This window comes from Martes martes, assembly GCF_963455335.1.
Source record: "Martes martes genome assembly, chromosome: 7".
Lineage (NCBI taxonomy): Eukaryota > Metazoa > Chordata > Mammalia > Carnivora > Mustelidae > Martes > Martes martes.
Genome location: NC_137894.1, coordinates 39,343,385 through 39,370,330, shown reverse-complemented (window position 1 = coordinate 39,370,330; position 26,946 = coordinate 39,343,385). Strand labels below are relative to the sequence as shown.

The 26,946-nt window shown below is 47.6% G+C and overlaps 1 protein-coding gene across 1 annotated transcript in view; it reads right to left on the bottom strand.

Moving 5' to 3' along the window:
* The window catches only part of LIPC (lipase C, hepatic type), a 130,967-nt gene extending 104,261 nt beyond the window's left edge, over nucleotides 1-26,706 (bottom strand). Inside the window, exon 1 of the mRNA XM_080807429.1 lies at nucleotides 26,549-26,706. Coding sequence (XP_080663555.1) covers nucleotides 26,549-26,633 — 85 coding nt within the window. The 5' untranslated portion in view covers nucleotides 26,634-26,706. The remainder of the gene's footprint in view (nucleotides 1-26,548) is intronic.
* Nucleotides 26,707-26,946: the final 240 nt, after the last annotated feature.

Here is a 26,946-nt window from a genome sequence, read left to right as displayed (position 1 = left end):
CTTCCCTTTCCTCGTTCTAGGCCCCTGTCACCCCGATAGCTCCGCACCACCCCCTGCCCCACGAGCTCTTCTTGTCAAGTGCAGCCAGCTGTCCTCACATCTCACTCTTGCTCTGATATCACGGGAACCCAAGGGCCTTGCCCAGGGCCGCCCGGGGCCTTCGTGCCAAGGAGGAAGCCGTGCTGCGTGCACAGGGCCATGAGGCTCTAAGATAACTTGGCCCCTCCCTGAAGTGTAAAGGGAGCCAGTATCTGGTCTATTCAGGCGCCCCTGGGAAGGGGGCGTGCGCTCCCAGTTCCTTCCTGCCGCTGTGACAAAGGCGGCCAGAACAGTGGCGCAGAGCCCAGGGCTGCTTTCTACTTCCTTATGGGCCAAGCCCGGTTCGGGGAGATGTTTATTTGTTTTCCCATAAATGTGAAAATCTCCCTAGGGGGAATACAAAACACCTGTTTGATGGTGGGCTGTCATCTCATTTATTTTCTTTGTTTTTAGGAGTGGGTGCAACTTCCTCCGGAAACTGCGGCTTTCCAGAAAACCTGGACCAAGCCTGGGACTAGTTATGTCATTTTGGCTTTGCTTTATGTACACAGGTATTTATTGTTAACTTTCTAAAAGGGATCCCAGAAGGAAAAAAAAAAAAAACAAAAAAAGCACAAACAAAAAAAACAATGAAGCCATTTCTTCAAAGGCTGTGAAAAGACGGTCCCACTCAAACGAAGGCCTAAAATCCAACCTCTCCAGCGACCGTTTGCCCCTCAGGGGCAAGATCACTAAGGAGAAACTTCCTGCGCACACCCTGCTTGCTGGGAGAGGTCTACGTTGGCCACTAGATTTCTGACTAGAATTCAAAGCGGTTTTCTTGGGCTGAGAGAGGCCAGCCCTGCCTAATGTCTACTAGGCCGCTGGTTTTCAATGACTAAAAGCTGGTGTTGTCCCAGCAGAGCTCAAAGATACCGATGTCATCTCAAAAATCTGAAGTGAGTCCTCCATCCCTTCCTCCTAGAACGTATTGCATCCGTTGCCAAAGGGAGATTTATGGCCTTCTGACCATTCTATGATCTAGTAAATTTTCCTCTTAAATATTCATTAGAAAAATAATAAAGCCATACGGGCACCTGAGGGGCTTAGTGAGCTAAGCATCTGCCTTCAGCTCAGGCAATGATCCCAGGATCCTGGAATCGAGTCCCTCATTGGGCTCCCTGCTCAGTGGAGTCTGCTTCTCTCTCTGCCTCTGCCTGCTCCCCCACCCCTGCTTGTGTGCACATGAGTGCTCTTTCTCTCTGTCAAATATATAAAATCTTTTTAAAAAGCTTAAAAAAATAAAAGAAAAATAATAAAGCCACGGATGTAAGGACCTCAGTGGTGTTATTGGGGTCGATCTAATGCACATCTAAACCATCTCCTAAAGACCAGAGAAGTAGTTGGCAAGGGGACTCCTCGGAAGGTTCTGTAACCCCCATAGTCCCCATTCTGTTGGAACATGGGAGTCAAGGACAAGAGACAGAGATGGGTGGTGCTGGGTGTGTAATTCCCAGAGCATAAGGATGACCCAGATTCTACTGGAAAGAGCATCAGAATGGAGTTCTTTGGTGTCTGAGCTTTCCTCACAGGGAAAGGAACCAAGAGTAGTAGGACCTGGCTCTGGCAGAAAGCTGGTCTAAGAGCTGAACGTACCCAAGACAGAGGACTGGGGGATGGGAAAGCCTCAAAAGACACTGGTCTTCAGAAGGTGTTGTCCTAGGTGGTTTAACTTGGCAGAAAGACCAGGGATGGGGATGAGCTTCCTGCTGGAAATGGCAACAAGAGCATGCACACCGGTACGAAGAACAAACCAAATTGTTCATGTTGTTGGCTTTAATCTGCCTGGGCTATGCTTTCACTGCATGAGGTAGAGGGTCATGGTGGGGAGACTCAGCGATTCCAGCCAGAGCAGAAGCCAATCTTGCTGGGGGAAGTTCACGCCCCGACTCCCAAGGTCAGTTTGTAAGCTTCACATTTAGTAAGCTCTTCTCGATGACCCTGTTTAAAATTTTACTCTCCTTTGAAGAAGCATGGCACAAGATAGATGGGCACAAATTTTTCTTTGGAATTTTCCCTGTCTCTGTAGGAGTAAAAAACTAAAATAAGTACCTTTTTTTTTTTTTTTTTAAAGCTCTCCAGCTACTGGGGACAGCAAGGACTTTTGCCATTTAATTTTTGTTATTATCCAGCTCATGAAAATGTATTTCTTAATCCTCCAGCTACAGATGCTCCTGATCAGAAAACGCATAAACCGATATGTCCCCTGCAGTCCAGGAGCATATCATTTAAGACTAACAACATGGCGTACACAGCACAGAAGGACGTGCGCAACATACCTAAGGAGCTGGCAGCCATGGCAGGATGAAGACACAGGCTTTGGTCCAGGAGGAAGAGGAAAAGGAACTGTGTGGACGGCAGAAGCTGCCAGGTATAGAAGCACAAGGTGAAAATCCATACCTTATATCCACTTTGATCAATTTTATATGGAGAAAATGACCAAGCCAGTGTTTTTCACCCTTTTGATTACCAAATGGGTTTACCTGGCTGGCTTGGCCAATAAAGATATTAACCATGAAGGAGACTGAACCCAAAATGACATGACCTTCATCGTTGAAAGACTTTGGGGAGAAGACAGCTTTGAGGATCTCATCCACCATGGGTGGGGAGGCTGATGCATTGAGGGAGATATTCTGGGTGTGTGGTCTACAATGGGGGAGAGAGATCAGCTGCTGTGACCCTACCTTGGAGAAGCAAGTGGCATCTAATAAGCTGGAGGCTTTGTGGGCAATCTTGCTTTCCATGGGTAAGCTTAAAGAAGAATTAGGATCTTCCACGCTCTGAAGCCCAGGGCTGCTCATCTCACACTTCCTGGCCATGAGCCCCTGGGGCTCATTTGATAGCGCTTGGGTGATGAGAAAAAAGGTGCCAGGTCCTGGATGTCATCCCTGCTGGAGACTAATTTCCACCTTGCTCTGGACCCTTGGATATGCCACTTGACCTTCTTGGTTTCTATTTCCTTATTAGCAAAAGAAATGAGTTGGACTAGATGTTCTCTAGGAGTCCTTCCAATTTTCCAAATCTGTGAATCAGGTATACTTTAAAAAAATACATACTTCTTCAGTTGGGAAAACAGCAATGAGAAAGCCCTGAAAAGACAGAGAATCTCTTGTTCCCAATTTGTTCTGCTTTGTGAATAGGGAGGGGACACCTTTGCAAACTAGTACTTGGGGAGAAAAGAGAGGCAGAAGACATCTCCAGGAGGCTAAGGGTGGGGCAGAGGCCCTGTTGGACAGGGCTACTGTGGGGGCATCAGTGGTGGTCGTCCATGTGCTCCTGTGATCCTCCTGGGGGGGGCACCCTCCTGGTCTCCACTACACCCCTCATCTGCACCTGCCCTCAGGGGTCTATGTCCCTGACTGTGGCTTTAGGCATGGTCTTGTGCTCTAGGGCTGCCTGCTTTTTGCCACCCATATGAGAAAACTTCTTTTTTCATGATTATCAAAGCAATACACACCACTTCGGAATAAGAGGAAGGTACCAAAAAATACGAAGCACAAAAACCAATCAGTTATAATCTGATCACCCAGAGCTATTCACATTTAAGTGTGTTTTCTCTTCTTCTTCCTTTTTAAAAAAGATTTATTTATTTGACAGACAGAGATCACAAGTAGGCAGAAAGGCAGGCAGAGAGAGAGGAGGAAGCAGGCTCCCTGCTGAGCAGAGAGCCTGATGCAGGGCCTGATCTCAGGACCCTGAGACTGTGACCTGAGCTGAAGGGAGGCTTTAACCCACTGAGCCACCCAGGGGCCCCAAGTGTATTTTCTTCAAATGATTTTTTTTTAAATTCTTAACATGAAGGAACCCATTTTGTAACTGGCTTTTTAGACTCAATCTCATAGCATGTTCCCACATCATGAAATGTCTCCAGCCCCCACGTCATTCCGACTGCTTCCCAGGGCTGACGCCCCTCTTTGGTAGCCCCATTCAAATCAAGGCATTCTAGAACCTCCACTCCTCGCTCAGACTATTTACTGGCTCCGAGTGCAGCCACTCACCATTCGTTTTTAGTCTTATGGTTCTTTAGGGCCTTAGGTCCTCCACGAGGCCTTCCATGCCACTTTCGAGGGCCCTCCTGGATCATCCCTTCATCCCTAATATCACTCCCCTTCCCTGGGCTCTGGACTGTGCCTTTGGTCTTCAATGTGGGCTGCTCTGGACAGTTAGGTCTCTATGTTCATGTCCCTCAGGCAATAGTGTGATGGGAATATTTAACAACCAGCTCCCTGGGGGAGATATATGTGTGTGTGTGTGTGTGTGTGTGTTTATTGTATATGTGATTGATATCAAGGATGTGTATTTTAAATTTATAAATAATGATAAATATCCCATACACTTTATTGTAAACTCCACATAGCCAGTTGATTCTCACAGAAAGCTCTCAGTGATTTCCGTTGAACTTTTTTATCATTAGCCAACCCGTGGTTGGTATTTTCATTTACATTCATGAGGAAGACAAAAATGAGACAGTGAAGATGTGTACTGGAACTTCAGTCATTCAGCAGCGATGTGAACTCTTCTTTGCTGTGTCAGGTAATTGCTTTTGAATTCTGGAACAATATTGCCTCCATTTTGGTCTTATTTACAATTGGAATAACTAGAGACACAATATACTTTTATGTTTAATCTTCATTATTAACATTTTCTCCATGGTTTTCTTAAGTCCAAACCGGGGGCTGGCAATTTATGGCCTGCCACGTCTGGTCTACCACTTAGTTTTGTAAGTAAAGTTTTATTGGAACCTGGTCATGTCCATTCATTTATCTACTGTCTGTAGCTGCTTTTGTGTTACAATGGCAAAGTTGTGTCGTTGATGATATGACCTACAAAGGGAAAAATATTTACTACTAGTGGTGTTGCTAACTAGCAATTGGAAAGACATGCCCTTGAGCACATCTTTATATAGTATTTCCATCAAAGATGTCAATAAATGTCAATAACCTTAAGAACAGAGGTAATAGTAAAATGGAGTAAAATAAATGGAAACAGAGGAGCTGCAAGTATTTAATATTGTTTTTTTTTTTAAAGATGTATTTATTTGAGAGGGGAGGAAGGACAGAGGTAGAGGGAAAGAGAGTATCTCAAGAAGACACCCTACTGAGTGTGGAGCCTGACGCAGGGCTCCATCTCAAGACCTCGAGATCACGACCTGAGCTGAAATTAAGAGTTAGATGCCTAACTGACTGAACTACCCAGACGCCCCACCACTGTTGTTTCTAAACATCATTTATTTAATTGTAAGTTTTTATAGTTTAATTTTAAAATAATGGCTGTGCTTAACAGTTAGCTCACAGGATTCTTGAAAATGTAACCACTGCCTCTGTCAAGGGTAAGGGAGGTGGGGAAATATGATCCCAGCCCATCTGGGAGGCGCCTCACTGCCTCCCAGCCCTGGGGGAACTTCTGCTCGAGTGAGAGCCTAGGGTTGTCTCATGCTCATCATAAGTCTTTACTTAAACTTGAAGAAAGGAGCCTTTTGTGTATAGCAGGGGCTCCAACTCCATCTGTTAATTAGAAAATTAGTGGCCATGTACTCTGGCCACTAAAGGGAGTATAACCATGAACCTCTACCCACCATGTGGGAAATGAGTCATTCCAGACGGAGCCTTCCAGAAGGCACAGATGGTGCCCTGACCCTGTGTGACCTGGGTGGATATTCTTTGGGAATAGAGCACAGGGTCTGGCCAGTCAACACTTTCAGCTTATGCCCAGTTCTCTGCTTTGGAAATGCCAACTTATAAGCCTTCCTCACCCCCTCTCCCACCCCAGGAAGGCAGGAGCAACTGGCTGACTGAAGCCAGCTCAAGGTTCCCTGGAGTCATGTGGCCTTGGCCTCGGAACACAACAGTCAGGACCCACGGTCTGAACTAACTGGTCTTTTCTCTAAGGTAACCCCTTGTCTCAAACCTTCCACTGCCAGCTGCTGTGTGGCCTTGGGAAGCAAGCTGTTTTTCTGGCTAGTTGTTTTGAGTTTGCTGGAGTCACAGGACAAGTGATGCTGAGCCATCTGCATGGAACAGCAGGAAGAGCACAGGGGCCCCGGGGCTGCAGCGCTGAGCTCCTGTCCCACCATCACCACTGCACTATGTGACCTTGGACTTGAGCCTATTTCCCCGTGGGTTAGATGTCTCATGCGATACCTGCGAGGTCAACCGAGACAATATATGTGAAAACATGCTGCAAATAGTGAGTGTAAGTGGACAGTGAGCAGAACCGGCAGGAGAGCCTCTGCTGGAAACACTGGGAGTTCCACAACCCATATTCTCTAAAGAGGCTTGTCAGCCGCTGGGGCCAGACTCCCAAAGAAGCAGACCCAGTGACCATTCCCGACCTCCTCTGGCCACATGGAGGGGGTAGGTAGGAGAAGGAAGGTCGGAGAAAGTGGGAAAGTAAGTCACATCTGCCCCTCCCATTGTGACTCTTCATCTTGAGGTCACATTACAGGGGCATTTTTTTTTGGAATCCCTTCCCGCAGAGGCTGCGGGTGAGGGTGCCTGTAGGAGGCAACACTCATCTCATTGCTCCAGGCTGGGTGCTTGCTGAGATGTGAGACCCTTGACCTTGTTGGTGGTAGGGATGGAGTTTTGAGGAGAGTCTGACCTGTGTCTATAGGAGTTTGTGGGGCTCTGTGGGAACATGGAGGCTGTGTCCTCTGAAGACAGGAGGCTCAGGCAAGGTTGGGGAAGAGACTCAGGGCAAGGGACTCCCTCATGTCAGTTCCCTTCAGCCCTAAGACGGCAGCAGGAAGAAGACCCCCGTGGCTTCTGAGGCTCTGTAAAGGAGTACGGAATGGGAGGGCATGGACCACTGGAGAAGCCAAAGGGAGCCACAGCTGTCCTTCTCCATGACAGATGGGATGGGTTCGCACTGACAGGACCCTCCAAAAGCACATCCTCGTGGGACCATCCTGGAGCTAAGGTCACTTGCAGCGGATGGGCCGAGAGTAAGCCGAGACCAGACAGACCACAAACAATTAGAATAGTGTCCCCCACACCTGTGTCCCCCACCTGTACTCCATGGACAGCTCCCCCAGAGAGTAATTCCAGAACCAGCCCTGCTCTCCCATCACATCCCACAGTGCCCCAGTGGGAAGAGGAATCAAAGAGTAGAAATGTCTCCTCTCCACTTCAGATCACACCTCTAGCTCATGAGCAGAAAAGCAAACATGTCAAACGGATGTGAGACTGAGGCTTTAGAGTTAAGTCATAACAAATTAGACTAAATTGGAACAATAGAACTGACCAGAAGTTAAGAAATCTGCCCAAGATGCTATTAAGGGATGGGAAAGTATGACTTGACAGTATGTGGCCAACGTCAGGGATGAGAGAGCTGTAAAACAGTTTTCAGGCTTATCCCCTCCTAGGTTCAGACTGATCAATAACCCTGTATTGTAAGTCTCTGTTTTTCTAGTAGCTGGTGCCTTTGAACTTAAATTGAATCAAATATATATATGGAGCAGTGGTTCTCAAACTTGAGAAAAAAATTTATTCATCGATTTTTTTTAAGATTTTATTTATTTATTTATTTGGCAGAGATCACAAGTAGGCAGAGAGGCAGAAAGAGAGAGAGAGAGGAGGAAGCAGGCTCCCTGCCGAGCAGAGAACCCGATGTGGGGCTTGATCCCAGGACTTTGGGATCATGACCAGAGCCAAAGGCAGAGAGGCTTTAACCCACTGAGCCACCCAGGCACCCCTATTCATTGATTTTATTTATTTCACTACTTTCCCTGGAGGGAATGATGCTTGAAACTCTCATTGGCACTTCTCTGTGTTAAAGAACCAACTGCAAGTCCATTGCCTTACAAACAATGGAGTCTGCAAGGTAACCAGGAGTCACCCCATGCCCTTGAGGCCAGCTCTGCCTGGGTGAATTAGCTGCTACAGCAGACCTTTGGGGAGGGGACCAATGTGCATAGTGAAGGTGTGTAAGCGGGGACCAGTCCTCTCTGGTCTGGCTGTAATCTCCCCTTCGGAGAAAGGGCTCTTTCCCTGTGGATTGGGCTCAGTCAGGTTTGGGTACAGCTGATTCTACCCAAGGAGTGGCCAATTGGTAGTCCCATCCTTTTGGCTGTAGTCATCTCTTTAAGGGTGAACACCTGGCCAAGCAGAGTTCTTTCTGGAATGTTTCCCAGAGTTATATGATAAGATATTATAATCTCTCTGGAATTTTAAGCTCTTAGGACCAAAGAAACATGGGACGCCCAAGTGCCATCAGAGAGGGAGGGAAATAGAGGGAGAAAGAGAGAGCAGGGGAGGAAGAGGAGGAGGAAGAGAGAGAACTGAGACAGGGTGACTTTATCAGAGGTATGAATCCAGCTGCATCGGAAACCTATATTTGGACATCTTGTTTTATGAATAAGTAAATCTCCTTTCTCCTTAAGTTAATTGGAGTTGGATTTCTGTCCTTGGGCCCCGAAGTCCCAACTAATACAAACATGGGATATTTTTCCCTGCCTTTTCCATGTCTCGAAATATGTTGGTTTTCTTCCATCCCCACAGCACCCTCTGCTTTGGTACCAGCCTCGCAATCCTGTGAGAGTTAGGTCTCTGGCTGCTCTGGGGATGCCCACCTCCAAGTAGTGAATCCCAAGTGATGACCTGCCCCAGTCCTTTGCCTTCGATGGAGAGGGCTTGGGTCAGCCTAGCTTCAGTACACAATGACTCTTCTTAGCACATTTCCTGGGGGCACTCGTAACCTTATGACTTACAAGGTAAGACCCCTGATGCACAGCAAAAGCTATCACATGCCTCCAACAACCTTCTAGTGTTCAACACCGAACTCTCAGAGTCTTTAGACTGTGCACCATCGTTGCCCTGGGCCCACTTTCACCAGAAAATCCTAATTATTGCAGGGAAATTCTCTTAGGGACCATTTTGTGGGAACCGGCACCGAGGGCCGTGTTATTAACACCAGGGATCGCCTCACAAATGTCACCCAATAAAGTTATCAGAACATTCCAGTAGGCAGACCATGACCTTCTTAGTAATCTAGGTAGAGCAGACCACCCATGGGTGGCCTGGGTGATCCCAGACTCATTAGCACTTCAGTGCACTTCCAAAATAGACTCAAATTTACAGCTTATTAATGGAAATTGACCTTTAACTGAAGATTTCATAGAAAAGGATTTAAATCACACATTGCCCAGCAAAACGATAAAAATTCCCTTTAGATGTTGCTATTCTTTACCCAGAGTGCCAAACACTGCCAGCAGCCTCCTCTCTCCCACTCACGGCCTGAAATACTTTTCACTCTTGTTCTAAGGCAGTTCTGCAGGGGAACCAGGACCAGCCTCAGGATTAGCATCACCTGGGACCTCATTAGAAATGCAAATTCCCAGGCTCCACCCTAGGCCTACTGAATCAGGAGGTCTGGAAAGAAGCCCAGAAATCTGCTTTAACAAACTCTCCTGGCAATTCGGATGCAGACTTGAGTTTGAGAACCACTGTCAGAACCACTACCTAAGTGAGTCAGTCCCTGCCTCAGTTTCTACAGGCCACCCGCCAACACAGAAGGCCACAAGTGTTCAAGAAGGGCCCACCTACTGCTCCGCAAGCAAGCTCCTCATTGGTCTCAACCCTGGCCCCAGATCACGTATTTGTGGTGTCAGCCCATAAGACAGGCAATCTCGCTTCAAAGGTGCTAGGTCTCTGTGTGTTGTCACACTGGCGTAGGACAGACTGGTTTCTTCTCGTGTCTCTGTTCCAGAGCCTCAAATACATCAGGACCACCCAAGGGGTGGGGGCAGGGTGGGGCTTACACTGAAGGAAGGAGGTGGAATGAAAAACTCCGAGGGAAGAAACAAATGTACTTTCAAGCCTATCCTCCCCAGCAACCTTCGTGGGTTATAAAGCCACATTTATCTTTCAGAGTAAATAGCAATCAGTCCCAAGGAGCGAGGAGACATACAAATAATGGCCAACATGTGTTGATATTGACAATGACCCATCAATCTCCATTTCTTTGGGAGAAGATGTCGGGCGGCATTTTAATTCCAAGCCGTCGAACGAGAAGGAGCAAGATTTACCTCTGCTGTGTCTTTGAGTGGAGCAGCCTTGGAAACACAACCCAGTGAACACGCAGTTAAGCACTAATTGATGGCCTCCAACATGCTTCATAACGCTCCGTTACCCAGACGGGGAGCGTGGCGGCCAAAACATGGAGCGGCTGAGCTGGGGGGGGGGGTTTGGGGGGAAGCAGCCATCTAGGAAGGACAAAGGGCCCTGGGGCTGCCTCCCCCAGCGTGACTAATGGTCGCCACCTCTGCAGAACAGCCCCTTTTCCTCCACAGTGTGTGCTTTGGAGCCTACCATGCCCTTTCTCAAGGATTCTTTTGCTTCTCTCCTCAGCAGTTTTCTCCTCATGCATGGCCAGTCCCAAGCCTGGTCTTTGTCCTCAAGGGGAGCCTTTTCCCTATAACTTATCTGTTTTTTGTATCTGAGAATGAGGGTAACTGGTTCCCACTCTCTCTCTGCCATTTAAATAAGGTGTTGGAGTTACCATTCATCTACTACTTGCCCGATGCTCTGCTAAGTGTTTTTGTGCACGTTAACTCACTTAATCCCTACTAACTGTGTGACTTTGGGCCGGTCTCTTGACTACTATAAGCCTCTGTTTCCTCCTTTTTAAAATGTGCACATAATAGCACTCCCCTCATAGGGGTGTTGGGGGATAAAGTGGACTATTCTGGGGAAGCCCCGTGTCGGGGGCAGCTGCCTGCCCCTGCCTGTGCTGAGTTAGGTGCTCTGTGCCTCCTTCCTGGGGCATGAGCTGGGGCCCTTCTGCTCTATACCTATGGTCTCATTTGGGTCTTCTCCTTGGGGGAGGGAATGCATCCCCCCCAAAGATTTTATTTATTTATTTGAGAGAGAGCATGAGGATGGGGAGGGACAGAGCGAGAGAGGAAGAAGCAGACTCCCTGCTGAGCAGGGAGCCCAGCATGGGGCATCTTGATCCCAGGACCCTGGGATCATGACCTAGGTCGAAGGCAGACACCTAACTGACTGAGCCACCCAGGCACCCTAAGGGAGTGCATCTTACTGTTTTTGCAGTAAGATGGGGGCAGGGTATGAGCTCAGTGACACACATGAAGTTAGGAAGGAAAAGAGGAAAAACTCCAGAAAAGTTCCAGAAACTCCTGGTTCTGAGCTAACAAGTTAGGGCTTGTGGACCCCAAGTGGGGACATAACAAAAAGGGAACCTGGAAGACTTTTTGTCAGAGAGTAGAGAAGGTACAGAGCACCCAACTCTGAGTCCAGGTGAGGGCAGTGGTTTATCCAAAGTCACACGGCCATTTGATGTCAAAGTTCAGGCCATAATCGTGGCTGAGGTCTACCAGTGAGAGCAATGTTTGATCTACCACAGTGGGACCACATATTACCTGAAATATGTAGAAGACCCCATGAGCAGGCTGCTAGGTTCTAGAATCTGCTCCCTCCCCCTTCCCTGCCACCACCCCATTGTGGTCATTGAAGATGATGAGATGTTCAAGACCAGGTGTCAGAGAGGTGCATGGGGGAAAGACACAGGCCTTGGGGTCAAGTAGACCACAGTTCAAATCTCCTTGCCTCCTTTTCCTCCTTTGGACAAAACAATTAGCTGTGTGCGCCCCAGCCTCCTTACCTGTGAAACAAGAATAACAATATGCACTTCAGAGGGTGGTAGGTTGTTGTAAGAATAAGCCAACTTAGACAGAATGTTAGACCTAGTAATTAGGCATATCTGGCTGATCTGAGGCAAAGAATTATGTCTTCTTTATCTTCGTATTTCTCCCCATTTTCCCGTTCCTCCAGGGCTAGCACGCTGCCTTCTACCTCGTGGTAGGTGCTAAATACGAAATCACTGAGTAAAGGAGGAGCTATTTTGTGTTCTTTAAAACTTGGCTTCTCAAAGTGCGACTTGGGGGACCAGCTGCACTGGCATGACCTGGACGCTTATTAGAAATGCAAGATCTTGGAGTCCATCCCAGATGTACCAAAACAGAACATTCATTTTAGTAAGCTCCCCAGATGATTCGGGTGCACATTTAAGTTTGAGAAGCTTTGCTTTAGAGAGCAACCTCTGAAGCTGGGGGAAGCCTAAGAACTCCTATGAAGAGAGTGAGCATTGCGGGAAATTCATGGGCAACAGGAACACACACACACACACACACACACACACACCCATGCATGCCCTCTTCCCACTCTTGTTAGTCTGGAAGTGGTTTCTCGGTTCCGTGGAAATCCAAAGGATGTGGAATCACATCTGTAAGATCCATAATGGGAGCAGAGCCAGCTTCCACGCGGCCCTGTGTGTGTGCTCTCCAGAGTGGGCTGTGATCTGGGGATCATTCCTTCCCTTGCCAGTCGATAGCTCTGTGACAGAGGTAGACGGCAGCCTCTAACAAAGAGCCCCAAGGGATTTCAGAGTCCCTGTGTTCTCAGATGGGGAAGGAAGCAGGACCTGAGGTGGGTTTCCTGGACCTCTGGGATGTTCTCCAGGATCGCCAGCAGGGCTATGGAACTTGCTAAATGAAATGACTTAAAACTCATTTACTGAAAACAAACGTGTGGTACCCAGCCTTTGATGAGGAGGCATATACTCAGTGGTCATTTGCCATAAGCCTCCTCCATGCCAGGCGTGTGTGGGTCCTGGGGATACAGTGGGGATGAAGACTCACTCCTGACCTTGATGGGCTCATAGTCTAGTGGAAAGAGAGACGTGGTGGCAGGTAGTCAAAGAGCCATGAGCCAAGGGCCACGGATGAGAGGTCCATAAATAACATGGGACAGTGGGCTCATATATATGAGAGAACGAGAGAGAGGAATGAGATACATATATTCATATGTGAGAGAGGGAGCGAGGGAATTGAGTGGTTCTGCAGTGCACACACACATAAATATGCATATAGAGAAAGATAAAGCAAATATGCTAAAATGTTAATTATCGAATCTATCTGGACAGAATACAGTAACTCATTGTACTGTCCTTTCAACTTTTGCTTACTTGAATACTTTTGTAATAAAAAGTAGGGAGGACGCTGGGCATAGTGCATGCATCAGGCTAGCATTACCCATGGTTGGATGACTTAGTCCAGGGTAGATGCTCAAAAGTGTTTGTTTACAGCTTGCAGTACGCAGTTGCGAAGCACTTCCCCTCTGGGATCGCAGCCTGGCCTCCCAGCAGCACTGTGGGGTCTGTAACCCTCGCCCTTGCTCTCGAGCAGACGCCTGGAGACCGTAGTGACATGGCCAAGCCTCCCGCTGGTAAGTGATCTGGCGGGGACTGAGACCCAGGCTTTTAGAGTCCAAATCCGGTTCTCTTTTGTCACCCACAGTCTCTCTCAGAAGCGGATGGTTTATTTGGTGCCTGTGTCAGGGGCCAAGTGCCCAGACGTGAGGAGGAGGCCTCAGTGTTTACCTTCCCAGGCCTGCCTTGTCCCGGTGATGGGGGACCATCCCCTTTTTCTTTTGGGTCTGCAGGGGATGAAGACGAGGGAGGCGGGCACCCCGGACAAAATGGCAGCCGACCTTGGGCCCTTTCCCCTTGGCTGAGGCGCAGGCGAGTCGAGGAAGCAGCCTGGCTGAAGACAGCTTGTGTGGGAAAATGGCCTCTCAAAGCTAGAGAGAGCCATTGTATGGGCTCACACTGAGCACACTCCAGCAAAGATGATTGGTCTTTCAGGCACCCCGCCAGAGGGTAAGTTTTATCACTTACCCGCAATATGAGCCAGATAAATGGCTCCTTCTTGGTTTCCTGCCAGTTATTGCTCGTGTTGCCAGAAAGTCTTAATCATGCTGTTGAAAGAGGCTGCGCCCCCTCCCCCCACCAGCTGCCAGCTGGCTCCGGGGCCTCTCAGCTGGGCCATGACTTCCTGCACCTCCACAGCAAAGGCTCCCCTGTTTGGGCCTGATTAAGAGCACGCCGACTTACTACTCACTTTGCAGTCTCATGTATATTTATAAACCGTTTTTTCTAACCCCAAAGCCCCTGGGGGGTTTTTCCGAAGCTCAAACAGAACAACGATATATCTACAGTGTCCCCAGTACCGGGCCCGGGGACCCCAGTCAGAGCAAAGTCTTGAACATATTTGCCGGATGTTCTAGGCTCAGTTGTGTTCCCCACCCCTCCCCATATTCATATGTTGAAGTCCTAACCCTCCAAATGTGCCGATGTGACTGTCTTTGGAGATAGAGTCTTCAAAGAGGTAATTAGGGTTAAATGAGGTCAACGGCCTGGGCCCTAATCCTGTATGATTTATAAAAAAGGACGTGAGGACAGACAGGCACTGAGGGAGTCCATGTGAAGATTAAGAGGAGACAATGGCCAACTACAAACCAAGGAGGGTAGCCTCAGAAGAAACCAACTCTACGAACACCTTGATCTCAGACTTCTAACCTCCAGAACGGTAAGAAACGAAATTTCTGTTGTTTAGGCTCTTCGTTATGGCAGCCCCAGCCACTTGCGGGCTGGAGGAGTATTGAGTTTGCTTTGCTGGAGTCCCGGCACAGGCCTGGCACAGAGCTGGTGTGTGGCTGAAGCCATGAGTAAATCTGTGTCCCAGAAGCCATCCATCAGTGTAGACCTCCCTGCTGGAGTCAGTCATTTGGGTGTCTCCCTGGGGTCGGTGGTAGGGAGGCAACAGGCTGATGGCCACCCTCCCTTTGAGTCTTCTTCTAGCTCTTTATTCTCTTTCTTTCTTTCTTTCTTTTTCTTTCTTTCTTTCTTAAAAGATTATATTTACTCACTTGAAAGAGAGAGAGAGCACAAGTAGGGGGAGAGGCAGAGGCAGAGGGAGAAGCAGACTTCTCCCTCCCTCCCTGGAAGTCAGACCAGGAGCCTGACATGGGGCTCGATCCCAGGACCTGGAGATCATGACCCAAGCCAAAGGCAGAAGCTTAACTATCTGGGCCACCCATGCACCCCACCTCCAGCTCTTTCTGATTCGACATCACCCATCCTTATCATGCATCTCAGGGGTGGGAGCCCCTCCCTCTGTGTGGCCTGAAGGTGGTGGCCAGGGCATGGACATGGACATGCCAAGGGGACCCAGTCATGGAATCACAACAAGACACCCGTTATTGGCTCTGGGGGGAGTCTCACGAGAGGAGATTTCTCAGGTGTTCTCTTGGCATCAGTAAGCCTCAGAGAAGCCTTGGAGAGTCCAGCTCTGTTTGTAAAAGCAACCGTGTCCCTAGAGGATTCTTGAGTGAATAAAAACATTTTAGGTTTTTAAAAGTATGCTTGATTATCTTCAGTTGGCCCAGAATTTTCAGTCTTGGCATCATGGGGCCTCTCCTTTCTTCAGGCTTCCTGGGTCTGTATGTGTACCTCGTTTGTGAACTTGACTTTGGGGAACCTGGGACTGTGAAGGGAGGTGAGATACAAGGGACCAGAACTTTGTCCACACACAGGTTTGCTGCTGGGTGTGTCCCACACTCATAGTGGGTGCGGAGAGAGTAAGCCTTTGGTTAGAAGTGGTCAGGCCCAGAGAGGCTCAGAGTATGTCCCAGGCTCCCCTGACCCTGACACTGAGTAGGATACTCTGAAGGCCAAGATATCTGTGTGGGCTCTAAGCATCACCAAAAATATGCATCAGTGAGAATCCTGGGGACGTTGGGAGGCTTCTCCCGCCCCTGGCCCTTCAGGCAAGCCCACGTGCATGTCTGGCCCTGGAGGAAACCACATGGGGAAATAAATGGTCTGATGGTCATTTACTGCTTGAATTGTTCCTATAGAATTGTGCCTTTGTCCTCCTGGTGTTTGGGAATCTCTGAATAGCTCAAGGCAATTGAGTCACCCTAGGGTTAAGGCAGGGGGCAATGTCTCATGTTTAAAGTGGATAGAACTTGGCTTTCATATTTTTCTCTCCCGTGAACATTTAAACAGCTGACTTCGGATGAGGCAGCCAGTGATGGTCTCTGGGCGCTGTGGTGACCTTGCAATGAGTCCCTTTGATACCCGGGGTCTCAATGCTAGAAGGGACCCTGCATACCACTCAGAGGTACCAGAAGTGAAGGCAACCCCCCCCCCCCACGTCTGTGCAGCTGGCACGGAGGAACTGAGAGCCCTCAAAGACACTCCCCGAGGTGCTCGGGGTCTGAGAAAATGGAAACAAAACACAGCAGCACCAAAAACCAGCCCCGTGGGCAGCTGCACCAAGATGTTCCCAACTGAACACAGACAATGGCCACAGACCAGAAACAGTGTGCTACCAGGACCTTCTATGCCTATGTTTGCGACAGACGAGGAACCGAGAAGGTGACTAACCATTCCCCTCTCCCGACCAATAGCCCTGAATGCTGCCCCTGTACCAAGCCAGCAGGAGCCCTGCCTCTCCTTCCTGCCTGCTACATCCTTATTGACTAAGTCATGTGATCGTGATTTAACAGTAACTAACTGATTATTAAATTATGAAGACCCAGTCATTGAGCTGTTCACCCTCCCCTTGACAGACTCCGAGCCAGAACGGCCCCCACTTACCCCTTCTCCGTCTCAGCCCGCAAAACCCAATCTACTGAGAAGTCCCCCCAAACATCTCACACTGTGATGCCCCAGGGTTTCTCTGGGGTGGATTCTTTCTTGCTGCAGTAAGGTCAGTAAGCCTTGATCTTGAGTGGGATGAGCATGCCCCTGGTGATCTTTGGTTGGTGAACTTTTCCATCTGTCAGTTGGGCACACTGATAACTGCCCAATAAACCTTTACAGGGATGTTGTAAGAAGCAAGTGGTATCATATGGGTGGGAAGGAGTTTTTCAAGTTGAAGTTGCTCTGGGTCTCTAAGCTAGTGCGATGTGAAATTTCCAAACGGTTCTCTTTCCAGACTTAGAATACAGTACTTTTTAAATGGAAGATTCCTACTCAAGTTTCTATTATGTGGGCCTGCCTCACTTCCTCAGCTAAACCCCTCCTCCAATTTAGTGCTATCAATTTAGTGCAAGGAATAGCAATTAACACAAAAACTTCAAAGGCACTTGCCTAAGGCTGGGGCCTGCCTGGGAGGAAGATCTGAGTGTTCCTGGGCAGGCCAGTGAGGTTGCGGAGCTGGTGACTTCTGAGCACCACCCCTGTGTTTTCCTGCTGATATCATTGCTTCCACGAGGGAGTGGCTGCGGTTTCAGCAAGGCTGAGAGATAAAGCCTTCCACCCCACAAAAAAGGCAGTCAGCAGCCTCATTCCTCCTCCTTTTTTTTTTTTCTTTTTTTTTTAAACACCAACCTCAGTGGTTGGCCCTGTCGCTCCAGGGTGAGGGCCAAACTCCATAGCCTGGCCTCGGAGGCCCTCTCACCTCCAGCCATTTCTTTTTAGGGGTCCACGCTGGGCCACAGCAAATGTCTCAGGGATTCCCAATTTCATGATCCTTTTTCAGCTCTCCAAGACTGGTTTCCGCTTTTCCTTCTGCTTGCCACATCCTTCCACCATCTTTTCCTACAAAACTCAACCCAAATATCACTTCCTGTATCTCCTCAGCTGACCTCTTCTGCCTCAGGGCCTTATGGTATTTTGTGTGTGATGTTCCTTGTGCACCTATCACGTTGTATTGAAATTGAAATTGTGGTTCTCCTAATCGCTAGTCTACACAGGCACGCATGCACCTACGTACACACGCCGGCACCCACGCATGCACCATGCGCAGCTGTAGGGAGCCAGAGACCTCCCCCCACTCTCTCCGCGTGAGTTGGGAAGCTCCTTGATGGAATGAAATGTACTTTTTCATTTTTGTATCTACAAGGATGGGGTTTTTTGGTACTGACCATGGGGTCTGGTACACAGTAGGTGGTTAATGAATGCTGTAATTTGCTGCTGTTGATCTTGTTGTATTTCAGTATCAAGCAGTATGTTGTTTTCACTGGGATTCTCTTGGGACGAGGAAGCAGGGAACATTTGTCATTGGAAAGTTTTTCGCAATCAGAAAGGCCAGTCCTAGTCAACTGAGAATCCATGGTTCTGCCCAGCTTTTGGAAGTGCCCGGCTCATCTGAAAAGAATTTTCTTGATCCTGTTTTCAAGCCTGCCAAGGAGGGTTCATGTATGGTTCATTAGCTGTTGCAGCTAGTGTTTTCCCGCTAATTGCAAGTAAGTCTCAGCTTGGGGATTTTTCTTCATTTTAAGAATCACTTTCTTTTTGGCATGCCCATATTTTATTTTGGAGGAATAGGTTATCATGAATATCATGGGTTTTTTGTATTATTTGGGCTGCGGTTATCCCTGAGGAAGGTCAAAATGCAGTATCAGTGAATGTTAATTCTGCCCCCTTCCCTACCAGGAAATAAAAAAAAGAAGCCAGGTTTGCCCCGAAGGTCTGTGTTATTTCTGTTGGAAGAGCCCACAGCCTGGAAGGCAGGACATCTGGGTTCAAGTCTTGTTTTGCCATTGACTAGCTATTTTGTTTTTCTAATAGTTCTCCATGTGTTGTCCCTGACCAGCAGCAGTACTTGGAACCGTTCTAGAAATGCAAATTCCTGGGCCCTACTGAATGAGAAAACTCTGCAGGGGGGGGGTCCAGAAATCTTATTTTATTTTATTTATTTATTTTTAAATTTTTATTTATTTATTCGACAGAGAGCGATCACAAGTAGGCAGAGAGGCAGGCAGAGAAAGAGGGGGAAGCAGAGATCGTGACCTGAGCCGAAGGCAGAGGCTTAACCCACTGAGCCACCCAGGCGCCCCCAGAAATCTTATTTTAATAAGATATTTTAATTTAATAAGTTTAATGATTATTTATGTTATGAATAAGGTTTAAGATGACCTTATTTTAATAAGATTCTGATGTACACTGAAGTCTGAGAATCACCGATTGGGTCAAGGCCATTTTATCATTTTGATATAAAATTATGTTTAAAATTATTCAGATCATTAAATTATATTGCTTACACAGACATGCACACACAAAATGACATTATAAAAATTTTGGAAGAGACAAAAATTTCGATGTAAACACAACTAAAGTATAAGCATTCTTGTACATTTTCTTCTAGTATTTTTTGTCCTCCACATATTTTCACAGGGTTGTGATCACAGGACATGCACAAACAGGTAGACTGCTTTTTTCCTGCTTAACACAAATACTGTAACTACTATTCAGAGCTGCCACTTCCACATTTTCATCAGAAATATTCTGAATGACCACACAGGACTTTACGGAATAGCTGTTTCCTGGATACTTCACCAGGCTCAGGTGAACTTGGTCTGTGGAGGTGAAAATGCTCTTAGACAGACAAGGAGGCCTCCCCTTTGAGGCATTTGATTTTCTCTTCACTTCGTCCCGCCCCTCCCCACCAAGCACCATTGTGGAAAAAATCAAAACTATGAGTGTTCCCGGAAATAGAGTCATAAACAGAGAGGAAAGAGAGGTTAGCCAACAGCCCTGAGTTTTCCAGAGTCATCCAGAAACTCCGATTCTCCCAGGCCTGAAATCCCCTCTTGAAACCCTGAAGCAGTTGGGTCCTCACTGCGCTACCTTGTGGCTGCGTCTATGAATTGCACCTTCTCTTGACAAGCATGGCCGGCACCGTGGAGGAGGTGGTTGGAGTTTTGTCTCCTTGCCCCAGGCTAGTGCCTGCATGGGAGCTCCCCTCCCTGCAGGACTGGCTGTGCTCCCTCCCATTGTCCTGGTTTCCACACTGGGCCTGAAGTCCAGCCATGACCCCCAGCCTGCTTGGCAGGGATCCAGATGTCCTGCTTGGCCCTGGCCAGTCCCTTTCCCTAGTGGGGGACCTCAGCCCCCCCTGAGAGGGCCACTCTGTCAAAAGGACACCCTCCTGGGAGCCTGCATATAATCACCCTCCTGGCTGTGAGAATGGCTGTGCCCTCTGCCCTGTGTGGATCTGTGGATGTCAGGGACACCAGACTGATGTCAGCGTGGTCCATTCCTGTGGGGACTGCCCAGCCCTTCCTGTGGACAGCCCCCACCCTCCTTTCCCCTCCCTGATGACTTGCCTATGAGGACCCAGCATGCCTTTCGACACAGTGGCAGCTGGTGCGGGAGACAGGGCAGGGAGGACGTGACTGTGGGCATCTCCGTACAGGCCAGTTGGCTTTTGGCTGGATTACTCACTTGGTGATTCACAGCCTACGGTCAGTTCCCAGCCCCAATTAGTTCCTTCCTCAATCAGCCACTCCATTTCTTTTTGAAAAATGTACTATTCACCTGACCCAGCATGAAAGAATACGGGTGCAAGTCCTGGGTCCCTGTGCAAGGCAAGCAGGGTGGAAGATGGGCTGCTGTCCTCTTACTCCAGGCTTGTCCTCTCTGGGTACATTACCCTCAGGAGGGCTTGAGGGGTTGGGCCAGGAAGTCTGGCAGTGGATGGTATCTGGCCTTTAGCAGAGAGAAGATAGCATGTCACTAGTATGCTGGACTCTGGTTCCCCGTGCATTCCTGATGAGCGAGCTCCATCTCCAGATGTCACCTGCAACATTACTCACAAATGACCTTCCCTGAAATTGTAGAGGCCTATCAGGAATTCGTAGGCCCAATGGGATGGATGATTCTGGGCCTGAGCCTATGATTGTGGAGGTCTGAAGTCACAGTGTTAGGTATAGTCCTTTCCCAGTGGCCCTCTTGGGACAACAAATCCAAGACCAATCTAACTGCAGCTAATCAGATTTTTTTTTTTTTAAGATTTTTATTTACTTAACACACAGAGAGAGATCACAAGTAGTTAGACAGGCAAGCAGAGAAGGGGAAGCAGGATCCCTGCTGAGCAGAGAGTCTGATGCGGGGCCCGATCCCAGGACCCTGAGACCATGACCTGAGCTGAAGGCAGAGGCTCAACCCTCTGAGCCACCCAGTTGCCCCAGGTTTTTTTTTTTTTTAATTTTTTTCTCTTACAAAAAACCTATACTCTATGACCTTAAAAACTCTTTGTATATATCTTTAAATATACTTGTAATCCCTAGCCATATACATGTATTTAGTTTTTCATAGTTGTGATTCAATAGGTGGGTTATTTAGTCCTGTTTTTCCCCCACTTTATTGCGTGTAGAATTTCCTTATACTTATTTTTAAAAGCTACAAGACCAGTTGTTATTTAACTTTTTGGAGGTCACAGGTCCCTTTGGTAATCTGCCAAACTCATGACCTCTGTCCCCCACTCAAAGTGCACAGACGCACGGCCTTGGGTGCCATCCAAGGAGACAGTTGGACTCTCTGATGACACCCACCCTTGGGGCAGGTCAACATCCCTAGTGTTACACTGTGAGTGCCTGAGGGCCAGCACTAAGCCTTGTATTTGTGAATTCCGTCTTGATTACCCCCAGAAATTTCTGAAACTTTTAGTACTTGAGTAGGCATCTGAAACAATACTTGTTTACAGATGGACTTCATGCTAGCTGGATGGTTAATTGTTAGGCATTCCAGTTGTTTCCAATTGTGGGCACTTGTGACCCAGGGCAGCTGTCAATCTACCCACCTACGATTTGCTTTGCTTTTCTTCTTCCCAGACGGCCTGTTTGGGGGAACGTGGTAAACATGTACTGTACAGGTTCTGTACCTTTGCAGATGCACCAGGAATGCCTCCGTCTCTTTTGTTCCAATTCCACACTATGAAGCTGTTCTCAAATGCTGCCGACCTCCCCAGAGCTCTCCCTGTGCCCCACACTTGGAAGTCAGCTCTTCTGCCTCTCCCCCTGCTCCTTGTTCTACAGCCACACAAAGTGCCGCAGACTGGGCAGCTCATAACCCACGGAAATTCATCTCTCGCCCTGCTGGAGGCAGGAAGTCCGAGACCCGGCTGCCAGCGTGGCAGGTTCCGGTAAGAGTCTGCTTCCTGGTTTCCTCACAGGTTGGAAAAAGAGCAAGCTCTCCGGAGTCCTTTTTATAAGGCCACTAATCACATTCAGAGGACCCCACCCTTATGACCCAACCATTGCCCAGAGGCCACACCTAATGTTCCCGTCCTGTTGAGGTTAGCATTTCAATATGAATCTGCAGGAAACACAAACATTCAACCCATTGTACTCTTAGTGGTACCCATCGCACTCCGCGTCCTAGTCGAGGAAATTTTATATACACATCTTACGTCCTATATTAGACTCAGTGATATGCTTCATGTATATGACACCCAAAACAGATCATTTAAATATGCCCCTGCTCTGTAAGACAAAGTTATTTTCAGTAATATGGCAAAAATTAGGAATTGCTATTTTCTTAATTTATTCTTTAGTCTTAGAGCAATGAACAATTTGAGAGGAAGAACACACTGCTACTTTGAAGATATTCAAATGCATTAAAAGTATTTCCTGTAAGAACTAAAATTTTTACTTACCAAACAAAATATAGTTGACTCTTGAAACAACACAGATTTGAATTCTGTGGGTACAAATATATGTGGATGATTTTTCTCCCCCCCATAAATACAGCACAGTACTGTAAGTTAATTTTCTCTTCCTTATGACTTTCTTAATAACATTTTCTTTTCTCTAGCTTACTTTCTTGTAAAAATGCAGCATACAATACATATACATATATGTGTTAATTGTTTATGTTATCGGTATGATTTCTGGCCAATAGTAAGCTGTTAGTAGTTAAGTTTTGGGGGAGTCAAAAATTATATGTGGATGTTTGACTGTATGGGGGGGTCGGCACCCCAATCCTCATGTTGGTCAAGGGCCAACTGTATTACACCTCCCAGGTCACTGTCATATTTGTCTCACTGTTTTACACTGCAAACTTAAAAACTCTAAGTGGTCACATTGGATAGCAGAATGGAAATTCTCAGGTTTTGCTTCTTTGTCTTCACAATCACTGTGGTATCATCTTTGATTCTGAATTTGATGTTTAAATGTAGGAGAATGCAGTAAGTATCACAGGGGTTGGAGACATGAGATGGTCAAAGCCAGTTGGGAGGATTTGAAACCATGACACCTGCAGTGAGCTCATCACCGAACAGGTGAGTGTCAGGGGCCAACCACATAACTTGGAATTCTCAAAATTAACATTGACAGAGAACATCATATTTATTAAAGGATAAGTAATAAAAATGAGATCATTTGAAGATTACATAGATATTAATGAAGCTCAGCAGTAACTGTTAACAGTTGTTTGCCACTTGGACCAAAAAATTATTTTGAGGAGGTAGGAGGCTTATTTTTATCATTGACATTACTTAGAATTGTAATAATGAAAAAAAGACCAACTTTTAGTAGATTATTGTATTTACATTCCCTCTGGAAGATGGCCCCCTTACTACTTCTGGGGAGATAGCTCCCACCTTCCCACCCCTGGTCCGCCCCTGATTTGACTGCTCAGGGTGGGAGTTGGGGCCAGGGGCTAGCTGGCTGCATAGTTGTACACTGTCTACGCTCAAAAGCCGTGGTTCTGTGGGTGGGCCAAGGCCCTCTATGCGAGACCGATTTTCTTCATGTACTCCCAACAAAGCAAAACAACAATCCACTGAATACAGAAATGGAAGAATCTAGCCCTCTCCCATGAAGTCAGACATTAAGGAAATTTGCAGCACTTCTTTGTAAAACAGTGTCACTCTTTGGACTCCCTTGTCATTGTTGATGTTTGGAAATACAAGGCATTTTTCATGGTATTATAAGTATAGGCACGCAGTGGTTTTGCTGGTATTTTTAAAGGCATTAACTTTTACACAACTTTCTCAGCTTTGGTCTCTAATATGGTAAATATTGATAGATGTATTCCATACAAAAAAAGCTCTTTGGGGTCCTAAAGAATGTTTCAGAACGTAATGGTGTCCTGAGACCAGGAAGTGTGAGAGCTGCTGTGTTTGTGCACTGCCTTATACACATGGCGCATGCTGGTGCACAGTGGTTGAATGAGGGACTGGGTGAGTGTCAGCTGCTCCTAGGATTTGGAAGCTGTGGCTGGGATAGGAGGGAGGGTGGGCAGTCTCCTCTCCCCCCACCCCAGGCCGTGGTGATGGACACCTGGAGGCTGGGGTTGCTGGGGGCTGAGAACAGCAGCTTCTAGTGTTGGCTGTCATGGCAACACCGTGAGGGGGTGGGTCTGGGTCTCAAGCAATGAGGTCTGGGGATGAGGGTGTTGGTAGCTCTGTGTCCTGGGGGTTTCAGGAGGCTCCCCATATCCTTTTCCCATTGGTGCTGGCAGATTGGAACAACTGCCCCAATCTGTCTTTCCCGATGGGAACTGAGCAGAATTGTTTTCTAGCGGCCTCTGGCTGTTTACTCACTGGCAGTGAGCACAGTGGGAAGAGAGGCCCGGAGCCTCAGTCAGACAGATGGAGCTCTCTGAAGTTCTCCCTGCTCTGCTCTGAACAGCTATGGGACCCCCGCAGGTCACCTAAATGCTGGATGACTCTCTGCCACGGCTAGGAGGGGATAATATCCGGCTGATACTGGGTGTGTGGTACCTTAGCGGGTCCATGAGTCATGTCATTCATAAAAACAAAAGAGGCAGGCTGGGGGCGGTTAAAGAAGAAGGGTCCTTGCGGGAGTTCTTCCTGCCCCATGGCTAGTGTCTCCCAACACTAGACCCACTGTGGACACTTTTCCTTGGATAACTCATTGTGGGGACTGCCATGTGTATTGTAGAACGTTTGGCAGCGTCTCTGGCCTCTGCCCACCACAGGCCATAGCACTCTCTCCCCAGCTGTGACAATTAAACATGTCTCTGGCATTGCCAAAAGTCCACTGGGGGGGGGGCAGTTCTGCCCCTGGTTGAGAACTGCCAGCCTAGATACCCGTCTGACAGGGCCCCACTGCGGGCGCTTGCTTGTAGCCAGCCTTGGGAGATGACCACCAGCATCATACACACAGATCTGGGTCACTCCTTGCAGGAAGAATTCTGCCAAGAGATTCTGCTCTCAAGGGAACAAGAGACCTCCTGACTCTGATCCTTTTACCTGAAGAACCCATCTGCCAATCGCGGCTGCTTCCCTCGGTTTTTGGACAAACCAAGCCCTGGGACAGCAGTAGCTGACCAACATGAGATCTGTTGAAGGAAGTCTGGACAATGGCCAGCAGCCTGGGGGAGGCCATCCTGCCCTTCAACCTCCTCCTTGGCACTCATGGCTCCCAACCTCCGTGTCTCCACAAAATACTCCAGGCCATCGACAGCACCATAGATAAAAGGAGGGAGGTATTGTGACATGATGGAATGCTTCTGCCACCAGAATGAATGAGTCACCACCACAGACACGTGCCCTGGGTGAAGCTCCCTGGTGTAATGTTGAGTGAAAGAAGCCAGAAGCAAAAGAGCACATGCTGTATGCTTTCATTAATGGAAAGTTCCCCCAAAGGCAAAGTAATTGACGTTAAGGTTCAAGGGGTACACAAAGGAAGCTTCTCCGATACAGGTTCCTACTATGAAAATTCATCGGGCAATTATGACACAGGCACTTGATGTATGTTACACTCTGATAGAAAATAAGCACACAAAAACAACATTCTGGACTGAAGGTCAGGACAGGCCCTTCAGCAAAATCCCCGTCCACCCAGGGAATAAAGATGATTAGCAATTTTGCCTGTTTGGCTCTAACTTCTTATTGTCATTTTTGGACCTGGCTTCATACAGCAGATGATATATGCACAATAGTGAGCACATGCTCAGCACAGACAATGTTCAGTACGTGGCAAATGGTCGATACTACCCATCAGTTATTAACCGGCCTAGGATACAAAATAATAATAAAATAATAAACAACCCTTTATTTTTAAAGGGGAAACAAGAGTCTGGAATTTGCAGCGATATTGGTTACCAAATTCCTCATTCTCCAGGTTTTTGGAGCTCCTTCCAAAACATGGTCTTTGAGGGAAGAAAAAACCTAAAGCTTCTGCCTTAGAGCTACTAGCTCCTGACCAGTAACAGCCGCACACAGAAAAGCCTCCAATACCTGTCTATTTGGTCAAATTGCTCAGTTGTACTTCATATCTGTCATTTACTGATCCAATGCACTATTTAGCCAGGAACCTGGAATCCACCTGTCAGATCAAGCGTTTGGATCTGTTTTTGGCCATCGATCTAGTTTACGAATTCACAGATCAAACAGGTATAACTGTTGTTGGAGTCCTCAGTCTCAGAGTAAAGTTTCGGCTGAAAAAAAATGAAGTCTAGAAAATGTGCAATGCTCTCTCTCCTTCAGACCTGACTGGAAACAGGACCCTACAAATCCCTCTCTCCTCGGAGAGAGCCAACAATCAGACAACCCCAGCGAGACGGAGCGTTTCACTGGAAGCTGTGCCGCCCAGCCACACATCAGATGCCAAGTTAGCGCTCAGGAAGGTCCAGAACTCCTTCAGACCCTTCTCCATCCAAGTCTTAGCATGACTAGATCTGATCAGACACGGCAGAGACTTCAGTGCAAGCGGCGAGTGCTTCTAGACTTTTGTCCCCAGAAAGATCTCCTAAAATTTCAATCCCATACAAACGGCAGCGCATCCTGTGACCCATGACACCATCAATAGGACCAAGCTCTGTTCCACACCGTCAAGAACCACTTAGATTCATCGCGACAGACATTTAAAAAAGAAAATCCATGCCCATCTCCGCAGAAAAGGCAGGCTCTTACCTAGTCCCAGGCTTTGTCCATTGGCACTTGATTGGATAAAGGCGCACAAAACCAAGAAAATAGAGACACACGGGGGCCTTTCCATTTCTCCTGTCTCACCCGGGGTCCGAGGTCTTCTTGCTAATTTCTGAAGTTAAAGAGACCAGATTGCCTATTGATACTGTGTGAGGGAGGCCTGCTCATTAATAATTAACTTTTAACCAGGGTATCCAGTGTTCACTTCTCTGACTACCCCCCCAATTCAGGCCTAACTATATCAAATACAACAAAGGTTGATGTACAAAAGCTTTTTTAAAAAAATCCTGATACATTTTGAAAATCAAATATCTTGTTATGTACTCTTACCTTCTTGGACCAAGGTCATAGTTCCAAATTAATCAGTTTAAAGTTAGTATGTT